Here is a 16,899-nt window from a genome sequence, read left to right as displayed (position 1 = left end):
GCTAAGTAAAATTAGCGACACCTGAGTGAGCCTGAGTTAGCCTCAGGCAACAAATAACAAATGAAATACAGCCCCCTAGTGGTTGGGAGGAAACTCAGAAATCCAAACGAGACGTGGCCCCGACAGTGACCTCTGCAGTTACTGTGTATCGTTGTCGGTTATCGTCCTAAGCACTCCTGATATCGGCAAAATCGTGCATCCCTAAGAACTCCAAACCTTCTGTGTTTTGGACCATTTAATAACAGCATGGCTATAACACAAAGTGTACATCAGAGGTGTCAAACAGGCGGCCCGCTGGCCACGTGTGGCCCACCAATTCATATCATGTGAAAACATTCTTTGAGGCACAGCTGCCAACGAGGTGACAGAATATAGACAGAATCTAAGATTAGATAATATATTGGTCTTTGAATTACAGTTGTCTATTATTTACGCAATTTTAAATAAATGTCTCGTTCATTTTGCATCAGAAACGTGTTCTTGTTGTGAAGTATACGTCATTCCATATCCATAATGTCATCATAAATATCTTAACTGCGATATCATGATGGAATATTGTGTTTTAATACACTTTTAGTTCTCTAGACCGGCCCCCTCTTGACCAGACTAGACGCTCATTGGCCCCTTGGTCATTTGAGTTTGACACCCCTGGTGTACATAAGTTTTTTTTTGAATATAATTCTGTTTATTAGCACTGAGAGAATAGACTTCAAAATAACACGTAACGGATCACTTATGAAATGTATACTATTCAAACTATTCAGTTTTAGTAAAAGTTATTTTTACTTGAACATAAATGCTGTTGTTTTGTTTTCCTGCTCATCGCCGGATGTATTGCATTCTGTCTGTTCATCCACTTGTTTGAGTCTTTGCCATATCCTATTCTTTAATGTTAAAAGACTTATTTCCCTCATCTATTATCTGATAGATCTGATGTTTAATCTTTTTTTTTTCTTTTTTCTTTTTATAACATTATGCCTCAGGTGTCTCAGCTTATCTGACTCGTCACTATCTCAACATATCATCTCCACATAAGATGAATGAGAATATGTTTTTATACACTCCACTGTCCAGAAAATATTTTTTTTTTTTAGTTAATAAGTGTTTTTGGCATCACAGCTATCATTCTTTCAGCAAAACTCATCACTCTCCTTTTTTTTTAATCTAAACTGTTCTCCTCTCATCCTCGTTTTTCTGTCTGGAAGCCCCTGGAACGACATCAATGAATCTGTATGAAAACAGACAGACAAGAGAGGAGAAAGAAATATGAGAAGTGGACAGAGAGAAGAAAAAAAGAAGGAGAAGGACAGAAACAGACTGATAGAGGGACAGAGAAAATGGAAGGGGGAAAAAAAAGAGGTGACCAGAAGAAGACAGCGACGGAGATAAGAAGAAGAGAATGAAGGGCAGAGGGAAATCCAGAGACAGAGTGTAAGTAATTACAGGACTCCCAGAGTTTTCAAAGCCTCTCTTTTATCTCCTTCTTCCTGTGGTTGAGAAAAAAGGAGAAGCAGCGGAAAAGAAGGAGGAGAAGAAGGAGGAGGAGGAAGACTTAAGTCCAGCTTTAGTTTGCAGACAACAGGCACCAGTGGTCGACATCACACACATGAACAGACACACACACTAAAATAAAAGTAACTTGTTTTTGACCCTGTCAGGGCCAGGAGTCTTCATGGAGACCAAAACCTGGTTCTAATGAGGCAGAATTGAACATTTCTGAGGAACTAGTTAAGTTAAGGGCTAAGATTGGAATTGTGATTCTGTTAAGGTAAGGAATTAACTGATTAGATTTAAAGTTATGGGTAACATTAGATTGTGCAAGTAAATACAAGTATTTGCAGTGTCCTCTGAAGAACGTAGTAGAAAATTACTGCATAAAGTACACATTCATGTTTACAATACTTAGAGCACCAATTCAAAATCAACAAAATAAGATCTATTACACGAACTGGTCCATCATTATATCCACCTTGAGAATCAAAGGTTACACTACAGGTTACAATAATATTTACTCTTTTGACCGTGGCTTTATTAAAGTGAAGGACGTAAAAACGTGATTAAAAATAGTATTTGCAGTAGCAGTAATGACATAGTATTATTACATTTACAGTGTGCAGCTGCAAACAATACTTGCTTTCTGTATAAATGTAATTATGAATATGAATGAATAGATTTATTAAATAAAAATAAAAAAAACATCTTTTTCCTACGGACTGTTGTTTTGTTTTATTATTATTATTATTATTATTATTATTATTATTATTGTTGTTATCATTATTACCATTATTGTAATCAGCATCTTGTCTCACTGCTTGTTGTTATGCTTAATATGATGTATATGTATATGTATATGGACAATTTTTGGTCTAATCTTTCATAATATAAATACATATATGTATATATACATATATACATACATGCACACATACACATACATATATACAGACCCTGGCAGGTTGTACTCATTTCCCTTGTAAGTCGCTTTGGATAAAGGCGTCTGCTAAATGACATGTAATGTAATGTAATGTAATATATATACTATATATATATATATGGTAATATATTGTATTGTATATATCTGTAATACACCAGTATGTAGATGCTATTTTCATGAATTTTGAAGAAATTATAAAGCACATCATCATTATTATTTCTTGATTAGATAATTAGTTTTAGTGGTTAAATATTATGCTTGATTCATTTCTGACTTAAAGAGAAGAAGCCAAGTGAACCACCACCTCACATTTGGGTATAAAAAAGTGAATTCAGTTTGTTATTTGTCAAATATATTTGTAAATTTGAAATACATTTCATAAGTTGCTGTTTTTTTTTTATGACAGGTGGTCTAAGAGAACACATATATGAAAAAATTAAATTAAATTCTACGCACTTTGTGCTCGAACTCTAACAATTCACTATAATAGGTGACACTTGCCATCACCTCCTTTTGGACACTAGATGGCGGAGTTGAGCTGCAGCCCGCAGCTCTTCCCCGGTTACCGCAGTCAGTGAGTGAGTGAGTGAGTGAATGAGTGAGTCTACCTGAGACACGTTCGTTAATGTGTTTCTCGCTCAGTCAGGGCGGAGAAAACTTTTTCCTCTCTCTTTTTTCCTCCCTCATCAAGGAGGAGCCTGCAGACACATGTCATGCACCACGGTGGAGGCTGACACTCACAAACTCCAGTCAGTGACAGACAGTCCCACGGCGATGCTTCTCCGACCCCACGCCAGAGTCTGATCACCGGATCACACAGGAACTGTTTGGGCCGAACCAGCTGATCCCGCAGCAGCAGCGGAGGAACCACAGCAGTGCGCCCGCGTCTCTGAGCTCCAGGTAAGGACGCGAGTGCTGCTCTGCTCTCAGGAATGCAGGGACGGATTGCTGCAAGACTTTGGGGGGAAATTCCTGAGCAGCTCTTATTATACATGCCAAACAAACATGTGCTTTACACTCTTTTTATGATGCACAGGTTATAGTAGAGAAAATGCTCAGGCAAAAAGTGAATATTTATAGTATGTATTAATGTATCGATGGATGAGTCCAACTGTGTAAAAGCTGTTTTTTTTCCCATTTTAATATCACCTAACACAACAAAACAGAATTACACACAGCTCATTTTTACACAAAGGTCACATTTAGCACTATAACTATAGGACAAGTCCAGATTCAGGAGAGTCTTTGTCTAAGATGGTTCAAAAAGGGCTGCCAGACTTTCAAAAGTCCTTAAATAGTGCTCAATTAAATACTTTTAAACTGTTTTTATTTGGTTCGAAATCAAACCTGTTGTAAATATGTACTGCTTTTTAGTGTTACTGTAACACCTGAGATCGGTCCTCATGATCCTGATGTGACAGAACATGTCAGTGCAAAAGTGTTTGAAAGTTTCTCATCTCACTAACTTCCCAGTTTACGCCTCATGTGCTTGGGTTTTACTTTAAGTTTAAGTTCTTGTGGTGACTTTGGTCAGCGTGGAGAAACAGTTGGCCGCTGTCGGGACACGAACGCCTCTACATTGTGACTTAATGCTTTATTGTTTCTTCATGAGTCACATCTGCTCTTATCGTGTGACACAGCGGTTGTGCCATTATGTTGTTGTTGTTGTTGTTTTTTGGCTGGTGGGTGGGTGTTTGAGCAAGTGTGGGTGTTTGTGACCTTGCACACCTTTTCTTCTCAGTCTGCATGATTGTTTTCTTGGTGCCGCCTGACTGTCCCGGGCCCCAGGGCCCTCGGGGGAAGTCCTGCCCGCAGACAGGCAGCTTGGCCCGGCTGGGAACATGCTGCATCCTGCCGAGCCTCTGAAGTCTGCTGGCTGGCTTTGAACTATAGCTGCTGGAGGTGGAAATCAATCCGTCTCTTTCAGTCTCTCTATCTGTGCGTCTCCCTCTCACTCTCTCTCTCCATCTCCCCCCCCCCTGCAGCCCCCAGTGCAGCATGCCTTTGCTGCCACTGAATCTTTCATGTTCACAGGTAGAAAGGCAAAGGAGACACAGAGAAGAAACAGGGGGAGGGACTGTAACTCGTCTTCAAAAGAAGTTAATATGGTTTCTGAGGATTAAAGGGATGAAGGCAGAAGAACTGACAAAGCCAGTGCCTGTAGTCATGATCATCCAATACTAGACTAAAGTGAATGGATGATTTGTTTACTTACTCGCCTCTCTGTTGCTTTATGCTCCACGGTATTGGAATCCACACAATAACCCTATTTATTTTGGAGTGATACGATAGAAAGGAGTGTTTCTCTTCTGGAAGTCGTCGCTCAGATTTATGTTCGATGTCACAGCTGATTCCAACCACACGTTTTTCCAGAGCTCAGGAGGCCTGTTAGGGTTTGAATGCTTCATAACTCTTCACACATCCAAGATGAGATTTGACTAAACATGTCATTTCAAGTGTACTCATGGAAGTGGAGTTATTTCAGAGACTACAGTGATCCTTCATATTTAGTCTGATAGGGTTGTAAATGTAAACACCTACATTAAAACTCCAGTAATTTAAATGATGATTTAAGGGAAAAAAAATATCAGCGTCAACTTTAGCCTAATTTTTTGTTTTTTATTAAGTTATGAGACTTCACTAAAAGACATCTACCAACTCAGATCCAATTAATTGTAGTAAAATGCCAAAAGGTAGCTCGCAAAATGTCAATTTTTCTATTTTAAGAGGAAAAACATACATTCAAAAAGTGAGTTTTAAAGCAACGTCATGCAATTAAACATACATAAAGTATCCTAATTCATTTAGCATCAGTGATTTCATACAATAATGCCAGGCAGTGTTTGTTGGCTATGCTAGAGAAATAAGTGGTGCGGAAATTACAGATTTTCTGAATCAAATATAAACAAGTAGCAGCTTCAACAGTTTTTCTGCACATGGCAACCATGACAGAGCTCAAACCAAAGCACATTTCTCTTAAATTGAGGAACAAAAGGCTTTTAATCGAGTACCACCACAGTTACGGTCTCTCTTTCTCTCTCATGGACAGAAGAACTTGAAGAATGACCAGTGAGTCTTCAGCTCTTCCAGGAGGTCTATGGGAAAATGCAAGGTAGCTGCGTTGCGTTATGTTTTAATTTACGTGCGGTAATCTCGGCGCAGGCGACATAAAAAGCAATACATTTTTTGTAATCATACGTTTCACTCTTGCCACAGCTCAAAAGACCAATACTAAATCATCAGTTGAAACCTCTCCATGTAGGCCCCAGGCTGCAAGTTTAATCAGATTGGGGTTTGTGGTCTAATTTGTGTATACTTGAGTGTCTTGCATATGCGGAAACCTACTTAAGTTAGTCATCGGTTCCTTTTTTTTTTTTTATTACAGTTGAGTCTTTGAAAGAAAACCTGGCACTGTATACTTTTATATTTTGGAAAAAACAAGACACTGGGTGAGGTCTTGAAGATCATAATTTGTTTGATACACACACAAACACGGCAGCGAGTGCCCTTAGGTGAAGGTGAGACAGAGTGATGGAGGAGTTGTTGCGCACCGGCTTTCTATTTCTGGTGTGGTTGGTGAGACATTTGGAAGATGGGGACAGCGCTGAGGGATTCATTTGTTTGTAGGGTCTGGTCAAAGGGCCTCAGTTATCGGGACTGGACGCAAACGTTATTTATTTGAAGCTCTAAAATCCTTTACCGTTTACTTTTCCCGTGAATTGATGAGGTTTTGTGCCGCCCGTTTATTATCCTCCTGCGAGGGGTATCAGACTCTGTGTGATGTTTTCATTGCCGTTTGTCAGCCTGACTGTTAACAGGATTATGCAAAATCTACTGAACTGATTTCCTTGAAACTCCGTGGGAGGGTGGGGTTAACGGCCTAGGAAGAAGCGATTATCTTTTGGAGGGGATCCAATTAAGGGGGCGGATACAGTTGATTTTTCCCCCTCATCTTTAAACATTGAGCTGTATGGCAGACCATTGTCAAAAAAAACGTGAATTTAAGAGTCGCTGTCTTCTTCTGAGGTTATTTATATCATAACTGTGGTTGATTTACTCATCTGCTAATCATAATAGTAAAGTGCCTGTGTCTCCTTATAGGCATGTCCACTGCAGATGTCCTCTAACCGAGGAAACATCAGTGGTCTACTCTTTAAACTTTTATTTTATTTTTTTGCTCATGTATAACTGCATTGTTCTGCAATCGCTCTAATTTAGGGCGTTAAGTTTTCAGGATGTTGTAAGACATCCACCTCCAGGTGAATTTGCAGGTCTGCAGATTAGGCTTCTTCTCACCTACAGCCGCCACAGAGTAAACAGAGACAGACGCAGAGAGACAGGGAGAGCGATGCAAGCAGAGCTCAAGGGGGGGGGGGACAAGGGATCAGCGAGAGGAGACGATGAAAGACGGATCACCGGCAGGCAGGAAATCAAAGAGCCTACTGATTGACTGGAGCTGGGAAAGGTGTGTGTGTGTGTGTGTGTGTTTGTGTGACTTCTTTTCATGTGCTCTAAGAGTTTGTTTTTCCTGCACACTGAGTGGAAGGTTGACAGTAAGTCTGTAATTAAAGCAATCAAAAGATAAAGAGAGATGAAGAACATACACACACGCGCACACACACACACACACACACACTTAGTGCTCAGGCTGTGAACTTAACTTTTATTACTTTCAGTGCTTGTAAACATACAATATACAGTGTTCACAGGTGACTACTGCAGACAATAAGTGAGCCATGACGTCTTTATTCATCCCAGTTACGGTAGGATCCACATCTGATTCACCAGTGGAAATTTAAGCTGCTTCAAAGCATGTTTTGACACTCTTGTGAAAAAGCACATTACACACTGATGAAGCCTGATGCTGCAGATGGATGGTGCCGACCTAAACGGATGTTAAAGCGTTCCGGTCTTCAAAGTTGGAAATCACTTTAATCATGGGTTTATTTTCACATCAAACTCGGACGGTAATCATGTTGGAAATTAGACGTATTTATTTCTGCCTCGTTTGGGTCCTGATTAATGAGACTTGATGGGTAGTTTGTTCAGTGATTCTGACTTCCTGCAGCGCTGACAAAGGCCGAGGAAACTAAGACGAATGGGAGTGAGCTGTGTCGGCAGTGCAGTGTGTGCATGTGTCGCAGAAATCTCATGCTTGCGAATGATGTGTAGTGTAGCCCAACGACAGCACTTTCTTTTTGTCTTTCAATCTTTTCCAGCACGTCGAGATAAACCTAAGGTCCGATGGAGCTAAAAGTGAAAGTCATTGGGCTGATTTTGACTGACAGCTGTGCCGCTGCCGCCACCTGTGTATTTACTCTTCGTCTGCCTCCAAATCATAGAAAGGATGTAAAAATGCCAGCAGCGGATTCCTCGCTCATAATTCACGACAGGACAAGCCACTTAAGGTTACTTAAAGGTGGATTGAGTGTGGATTGGCCAAATTCTTCAACACATGCTTAGACGTATTATCAAGCGCCTCAGTGTTCACACAGTGTTCGACACATTTGAAGGGAGGTGTGACTTGATGCCCTTTGTACTGATGTGCTATAATATAATATATAATGACAGGGTATTACACTGAATTAAATTGTGAGTCACAGGATTTGATTTTATGAATGAACATTTGTCTTTAGAGCTGTTGGGGTTCAGGCTAACTCTGATCCTTTTTTTTAAATTGTGCATTTTTCTGCTAATATTTTAAATTTGGCATCATGGTTTGTTTGGTTTATTTGAGCCTGGCTTCGTTCATAAAAGATTTCCAAGTTGCCATGTGAAATCTATTCCAGATTACGGCAACTTTTACACAAAAATCTCATGTCAATGCTCGGATTGGGCCGACGTCTTTGCTAGATCAAATATGAAGTGTAGGGATGGCACGATGACACCGATACAGATATCACAAACTTGAGTATCTGCTGATCCCGATATGAGTCCAATACTGTCATTTTAGACCTTTTGTCTTTTGAAGCTACTTTAAATTCTCCAACAATGTTCATTTAATGAACACGCTATGATTTCATTGCATATTTGATCAGCACTTTACTCATTGTTTATAAGAAGACGTTGAATTCGACATGTTGTAATGCAGAAAATAATTTAAGGATTTTAAGTTTCCAATATTGGCAACAAAATAGATCAGCTGCTCACACTTCAAACTGCAGTAACAAGAAGTTACATGTTATTAATGGATCATTAAACATATCAGATTAGGCAAGATGAGAGGAGGAATAAGAGAAAAAAAGAGAAAGATTTCAGTGGAAAATACAATTTTCATTTAGAAATAACACAACCAAGTACTTTGGAAAAGCCCCAAAACCCTCCTTGCACCGCACGTTCTCATTCATTCATTCATTCATTCATTCATCATTTTTTCACACTGGTTTACTTTTTGGTCAGGTTTACTGGGTCACACATTGGCCTATCATTTAGCCAGGCAGGAAGTCATTATCGACTGGTTTTTATGGGGTCAAGTAAAAACAAATGGTGGAAAGTCATTTCCGACACAATCTAATTGAAACTAAATGAAGGGGAGGGAAACACGGACGGGTGCAGGAAAAACAACAATCATGTGGCTTACTGTATTTCCCAGTTTAGCAGAGAAATCAGGAAAGACAAACAGAAATGTGTCACAATGTTCACACATGTTCCGGAAAAACGGAAGGACTAAGGACTGAGGACTAAAGTTACTTCTCAACAAAACTATCGCTCAGATTTTCAGCAACAAAACACCAACAAGTGGAATCTTGACAATAGTTCTGAAGGTATAATTAGCCTCATCAAAGCCTCATTTATCCACATGGATGAAAACATATTTACTCTGCTTTAAGATAAAAATAATATTTAACATATCATCCGTTGTTGCTGCACTTCCTAATCCAAACACAGGTGATAGTCTCAGGATTTAGTGGAAGGAAATCTGGGGGCTGTTTTTTACGCCCCAAATAAGAAGGTGCATGTTTTCATTCACAATAATGACCACTTTGGGAAATATAGACCTCTCTGTGTTTGTAAGTTGTTGGGTTCATTTCTCGTCTCTCAGTTGTGGTTTGCCTCCACTCGGCTTGTTGCATGTTGCTGTATTAGTGACTGTAAGTGGAAGGAAGTGGGATCTTAGGGGGGGGATATTTGAGTCTCTCAGATGTTAAACTGCAGAGTCCTCCGCTGCTGTGTTAGCAGTGACTGCAAGAACACAAGGGAATGAGCATTACCCCCTGAGGTCCATCTACATCGTGATGATTTAGTGAAACGTTTTCAGCATTTATCTCTTTTGGAAATGTTAGTAATGGTTAATAAGAGGCTCCGATATGCCAGATAATGTGGATGGTGAGCATTTGCTGCGGCGATAATAACACGCAGGAGCAGCAGCAACGTTTCCATGTAATGACATGACGGACACTAAATTTCATCGCTCAGTTAATGAGACTTAGTAAACCAGTGCATTTTTTTTTTTATCTTTATTTCAGTGCGACTGATTAACGCAGCGTGTTTGTGCTGCGAGATCTCAACCTACGAGCGCGATCTGAAAAGCTTCAGCTAATTATCTCTCACAAACCCGCCTTCGGTACCTTGGGCCGCGGCCCAAACTTTGGGAGTCGTTGGTGTTAAGCATTTCCACAAAGAATCAAAACACATCAAAGAACGACTAACAAGAAACTGATTGGCAGCGATGACAGGAAGTCTGCTCCGACTGCCAAAAACTGAGGAAGAGTGCAAAGAATTAGCAGGAGGAAGGCAGCCAGTGTCAACTTTAATTCATGTATGCATTGGTTGTATAATGGGAATTTCCTATTGCAGCCTACTTTAAGGCTTTAAACAACAAACTGTAAACATCCTCATGAAGACGTTTCCCCTAACACTACCACAGTTAGCTGTAGCTGCAGACCATATTGGTACAGACCATAATGTGTCTTTGAAGCATGTTCTGGATTTTTTTTAATGCTATCAAGGCATTATACTTGTCACTGTAGGCAAAGGAGCTTTGACAAAAGAAGTCCTCTTTTCTTGGTGATTTGCTTCGTATGAATTTTTGAGGTTAAAGGGTTTGGCATTGTGCTTTTTCTTTTTTTTCTTTTTTAAAGCAACAGAGTAAATGTCCTTCTCCGTTGCTGCAGTATGTGGCATTTCATATTAGATTCCCATCGCTGACACAGAAAAGAGCAATCGAAATGCAACTAAATAGAAACCAGAGAGGAGGATGGAGCAAACGAAGGGAAGGGGAGGGAGATGTCGACAAGTTTGGTTTTCCTTCAGCAACGTCGCTTCTTCTGCTTCAAAGTCACACACAGTACGCTGAAAGTTGGCTTAAAAAATGACCACTGTGTCCTACTGCTGCAACTGAGAACTGCACTGACTGTACCTGCTTAAGACAGAAGGGTAATTTATCAAAGATTATGTGGTCTTTAGAAGATTAATACCCTCAGGAGGTAAAAAAAAAAAAAGAAAAGAAGAAGACTTGGGCTGACTTTCATGTCAGACCTGCCCTGACAGAGAGAGAGCGAGGGTTAGAGAGACAGAGAGTGGGTTGAAAGAGGTAGAGTCGCGCATCAGAAGACACGGCGAGTCTTCAAACAGCAGTGTGTGTGTGTGTGTGTGTGTGCATCACTTAAACCTCATAATGAGTCGCCTTGAGGGGGTCCACAACCATTTGGCAGTTCTTCATTTCCTGATTTTGAAAAAAAATAAAGTGCTATCTCTTCTTTTATCTTTTGAGCTGATAGACACAGCGCCACGTGCACGTATAAATGCACACACACACACACATATACTGTACACGCGCACAAATGAAGTCACCACACACTGGTTTTGGTCTCAACCACAAGGACTCGCGCAATTAAGTCTATTTTGTCCTCACGGGATAGTTCCGTGTGCATATTTATAGGACATACAGTATATCCTTGTGATAGTGTGTGTGTGTGTGTGTGTGTGTAATTAAGCAAGATCAAACCCTCAGGGTTGGTGTATTAGCCATGACTGAAGATCAGAGGGGGTTTTTTTTCCACTCAAGTCTGTGACATGGAAGAGTGAAATCAGAGGTTTGGAGCCAGACAGACAGATTCTGACCTCAGATAGCAGATAATGGTGGCTTCTTCCTGTGTCTCTCACAACACACACACACACACATAGACTTCGATTGTCCCGGAAGTTTCATGCGGTTTTAAAGTTCACCTTTTAATGTGTTGAAATTAAAACAGATTTTTGATTGATGTTTTTAATACTAAAACTACAACATCAGGAAGTCACTTGACTTGATTGTGTTGCATTTCTCCTTCCTGTCATCTGATGCCTGTTAAGCTATTTTTTTTTGTTTTGTTTTTACACTATCTTTTACGAGTAAGCTCACGGTACGATAAACGTGGCAGAGAGCTAAGTGAAAAATCAAATGTTATTGAGTGATATCACCAACAGAAGCAGAGGTTAGCCAGCGGTGATATGTGTTTGCACTTATGAGCCAGAGGAATGTCATGGGCTGTTCTGCTGCTGTTGCATGTTTATGGGAGATGATTTGGCGGTAACGGGACAGTGAACTCATCAGGACACACACACACACACACACACACACACACACACAGACACACGAGAGACACTTATACTTAAAGCACTATTGCTGGGAGCAGTTTCATGACTGTTGCATAAGTGATGTTTGTTGCAGGAGCACAAATGATTGAAAGAGACATACTGTATAGTATGGTGTTAGTATTGTGTACTTACGATTATGATCATTCTCTTTTTTCATTATATTCCCCAGGAAGAAGACGCAAAAATGTCAGAGAGGAGAGGTCAGAAGAAGTCCATTTCTCTGTCCTCGTTATTAGTAAGTTTTGTCTTTATTTATTTTTCTTCTCCAACTTAATTCTCTCTGTCCTTGTGCCCTCCAAATTTATATTCCTTCATTTCCATAATTTCCTGTATACCCTCCCATTTTTTTTTATATTTCTAAAACTCCTCTTCGTCACTCTTCCTCCTCATGTTTTCACCTTTATCAGTCCATCAGTTGGGATCGCAGCCATTACTGACTCTACACACGGCACCGCATCATCCAGACTTGTGCAACACTGCAGCACTTGTACCGTTTATGCCGCTTTTCCACTACATGGTCCCAGCGCGACTCGCCTCAGCACGGCACGGCTATTTTGCTCTTCCGTTAGCAATGGTACCCGGTACGTTTTTTTAGTACCTGCTCTGGCGAGGTTCAAGGCAAGCTGAGTCAATAGTATGTGTGATGCCGTCAGACTGAACTGAAATACAGCGTCAGGGTTTGTGATGCGGCTAATTATCTGATTCTAATGATTCAGTACACTGAAAACAACTGCTTTATAAGGTACTAGTCACTAGTTTGTGTGTGTCGAGTATAAAACTAAGTCACGGCACGGCTGTGATGACTCCGCCCACGTTGAGGAGATACTATAGTAATGGAAAACCAACCAAACTGTGTAGAGTCGAGCCATGCCGAGGTGTTGCGGGACCATGTGGTGGAAAAGTGGCATTAGTCAATCTTAGAGAGCAAAATATCCATAAAAAGAAAACAGGTTGCAAAATGATTCTCTTCTAGTTTTCATCTTGAGACCCACTGGCTGTGTTCCCAACTGGCTCCAGAACTTGACCACTCAGTTTTCCTCTCATGTGTCCTTGTGTGTAAATACAAGGTGACACTTAGTTGGAAGGGAAGAACTGTTTGGATTAAGCCAGCACAACACTGTGTGTACGCTGTTTCCAGTTCACCGGGGGTTCCTGCCCAGTTCTAATAGATCTTCAACTTAAACCGGAGATAACTGAATGTGGTGCACATATGCAGCGATGTATTCTTGGGACCTGATTGGATTTCCTCCCAGTCAGGCGGTGTGATGTCTGGTTTATTGCTGTGACAGGAAGTTTGTTTTTCCAAGTGTGGAAAATATGGAGGAGATCATTATCACAGAGTCTTCAGAGACAAACGTGCTGCTCATTGAAACTCTTCACAAACTGTTCGAGAGAGGCCGTTCAAGCGGTGTCTGCATGTCATTACTCACTAAATACCCACAGTGACCCTAAATTTGTTGAAACACCAACAAAGAAGAATGGACAAAGAGGATGATTTGTACGTAGTAAATAAAAGGACATTTGTTAGTTGCAGATGAGGACCCTTGACGAGTTAAAGGGGCAGCACACCCAGTTGGTTGTTTTAGCCGTACATATTCATCAGGTGTGTCGGTCAGAGCTCGTCCAAACACTGGCAGTCTACGTTTGTAATCTGCTTAATGAGAGGGTAATGAGAAGGGTAAGGAGATGTTACTGAAACAACAGATAGACGATGGAGAGGATTAGTCATTCACTCGTTTACTTTCCCTCCATCATTTTCTGGACTACAGATGATTCTTTTTTTTTTTAAAGTCAGTTAGTTTGTTTGGAAATGCACAAAATATGCTGCTTAAACCACAAATACCAGCTGCAACTTATTACAGTGAGCCACTATGACACGATGCCACACACACACACACACACACACACACACACACACGCACAGACACACACACACAAACACAGAGGCACCAACAGAGCACATGGCCACACAAAGAAACACTGGTATTGTGCAAACACTTTTCTGTCCCACACACATGACTAATGCTGATCTCTCCTAATCCGAGTATCACAGATGAAGATGTTATGATTTTTGCTTCCTTCGCTGTTGAAAAAGGATGATGCTGATTCTCACACGTTTTTTTATTATTTCCTCAATAAATTAGCCAGTGTCCGATGTTGTCATTCATACTAATAATTAATCTGACACGGCTGAAAATGAATCGGTGTTTCCCACTCAGACAGGAAGTCCCTGATTAACCATGTGAATAACGGTTTAATCTGCAATAAATCTGCAGTCAGTAATCCACCCACCATGGCGGATGTGATGCGGATTAATTCACCACCCAACTTGTCACATGTGCAAATCAACGTGAAGTTTAAGTTTGAGCAAATCTGATTTCGATTATTTCGCAGAGATAAACCCTAAAAGTGCAGATGAAACCTTTAGAGAAGTGTTTTAGATGTGTCCCTGCTCCAGCACACCTGATTCAAGTAGTCAGCTCATCAACAAGCTCTACAGAAGCCTGGAAACGAGCCACTTATTTGAATCAGGTGTGTTGGAGCGGGGAAACATCTAAAAAGTCATTCTTTGTACACTGCATAAAGAGAAAACTTGAATCTAGAGAATAAGCAATGTTTAATCATAACACAACAGATTGAATATGCAGAACTGTCTTTCCTTTTCTAGATTTAGATTTTACCAGTTAAGAGAAGTGGTTCAATGTGGTCTGTATTTTCCTACAAAGATACCGTGTGTGTTTCCTGTTCCTGTGTAAGTGACACTGAATTTAAATACATTCAGGGTCACTTACACAGTTCTAACATAACATTTGATGTCACATTGCATCGGTCCAAAGTCTCACTTCTGTCACTCCCCCCCCCGCTCCCATCTCTACCTTTCTGTCCTCCCTGTACGTCCCTCTGTCCCTCCAGCTGTGCTGCATGTTTGCGAGTGCGGAGTATTCCAGTTGTGGAGAGTATGAGTTCTTCAACCAGACCAGTAACAGCTGCCAGGCCTGTCCTCAGTGTCAGCCGGGGCAAGAGCCACATATGGTGAGATACACACACACACACACACACATGCACAGTCACATTTAGGGCTGCTACTAAAGATTGATTAATCCGTTTTAAAATTAATTTAATTATTAAAAAAGAACACCCAAATAATAAATAGACGTAAGTTTTTGCAGCCCTCAAACTCCAATGTTGTTGCTTTAAATTAATGTGTTTTTCTTTTTTGGTTCAGACCACCCACTATACACACTCACAAGCACACAAACACGGAGATTCATACACATAAATGCACAATGAGGAGTGCCTAAATTCAACATTTCTTTATGCTTTATTGCTTTATTGCTCCCCACTGACTTCGACGTGAAGGCATGTGTTAGAGTGAATGACTCGCAGCAGTCACAGAGTGATTTAGCCTCCATCAGTCAGTCCGCTGGCAGCCAAAGAAAACAAGAGCTCAGGTAAACGCTTCAGTGGGCACCTCGGGCTGCCACACCCTCTTCAGAGAGACAGCTGTAAGTGAGACAGCTGGAAGGTGAACAGATTTAACTTCAGCTGCTCAAAGTCAGTGCAGTATCTTGTTTTTTTTTTTATTAAATAGGAAGCACTTGTCATCATTTATTTTGATTTAACACACTTATATGCAATTTTGTCGGAATAAGCACATAATGTGCTCTCCTTTGAATTGCATTATCTCAAAGCACAGTATGTAATTTCTGCCTTTCCATCGTGGTACAGTATGGTACCGTTTGGAACGGTAAAGCCCTCGGACAGGCTTGTGTTTCCACTGAGAACAGTAGGCGGGGCCGTGTCAGCGAGATATGCAAGCATGACATCGTACCGGTGCGCAGACATGAAATGCGACACAACAGTCTCAGTTTGTGGCTGTTTGCCTCAACAAGACATCAAGCTTTATATCAGAACAGACTGCGTGTGTTGCAGAAACACCAGTCACTTTTCTGTTGCCTAATCAGAACTGGGTCTAGCTCCACCCGTACCGTACCTTTACTTTGCTATCCCAAGGGAAGAATACTAAAAAATGGAACGGTTGAGGCCGGTTATTTTGCTACTATTCCTAATGGAAACACAAAAACATATGTCCTGTATCAAACTGTTCCTCCAGGGCTTCTGCTCCACACATCATAGGGATCACTCAATAGCAATAACAAACGACCTAGTTTGATGACGTCAGGTCTTCTTTGCTTCCCCTGGGTATTGGCACTTTACGAGGTGAGCAAGGCAATGTGTATTCTTGTTCCATTAGCGACAAATACACACTATAATATGAAAAAAAACTAACTTATAGGACTGAATATTTCCTTCTCTACTTTGACGTTTCATACGGAAGTTATAGCAGAGACAGTAAAGGTCATATTTGAATGTTACATATTGTATCTTTAACTGGCCACATTGCTGCAGCTTTAATTCTACTAACACAATTACAACAAATACACAAAGTTGTTGGCCAAAGTGTAGGAAAACTGATTTGAGTCTTGGCAAATATTATTCTGATGTTCCTCTCTGGCTCCACCAAAGTTTTGTTGGAGAGTACAAACATAACCTAGCTGGAGTCAAATCAAATGTTTTCTCCACTTCCTGCTGGCGAACACATTTACCTTGGCTACTTAGAAGGTTATTTAAATATATTACTTAAAATATTGTGCTCGCAGCTTGTTTCTGCTCGTTTCTGTTAGTACACGTTTAAAATGCACGACTCCGAAGCTTCCTCTCCGCCTGTCTCTTCATTCCTCGTCTCTCCTACCACACAGACAGATAAAAATCTCACGAACGTTCCCACTGTGTTGGATTGTTTTTGCCTGCTTTTTTCCCCCACTTCCTGCCTCCCCCTGCCTTGTGTTCCCTGGGCTTCCATGCGCTTTAAGTAAACAGCCCAA

The 16,899-nt window shown here is 40.7% G+C and overlaps 1 protein-coding gene across 1 annotated transcript in view; it reads left to right on the top strand.

Moving 5' to 3' along the window:
* The first annotated feature begins 3,054 nt into the window (after window positions 1-3,054).
* edar (ectodysplasin A receptor) overlaps window positions 3,055-16,899 on the top strand; it is a 30,506-nt gene continuing 16,661 nt past the window's right edge. Inside the window, exons 1-3 of the mRNA XM_044019405.1 lie at window positions 3,055-3,334; window positions 12,183-12,248; window positions 14,927-15,046. Coding sequence (XP_043875340.1) covers window positions 12,198-12,248; window positions 14,927-15,046 — 171 coding nt within the window. The 5' untranslated portion in view covers window positions 3,055-3,334; window positions 12,183-12,197. The remainder of the gene's footprint in view (window positions 3,335-12,182; window positions 12,249-14,926; window positions 15,047-16,899) is intronic.

The sequence above is a fragment of the Solea senegalensis genome, linkage group LG2 (assembly GCF_019176455.1).
Source record: "Solea senegalensis isolate Sse05_10M linkage group LG2, IFAPA_SoseM_1, whole genome shotgun sequence".
NCBI lineage: Eukaryota > Metazoa > Chordata > Actinopteri > Pleuronectiformes > Soleidae > Solea > Solea senegalensis.
Note: the sequence above shows the minus strand (reverse complement) of the source record. Positions and strands in the feature narration are given on the sequence as shown.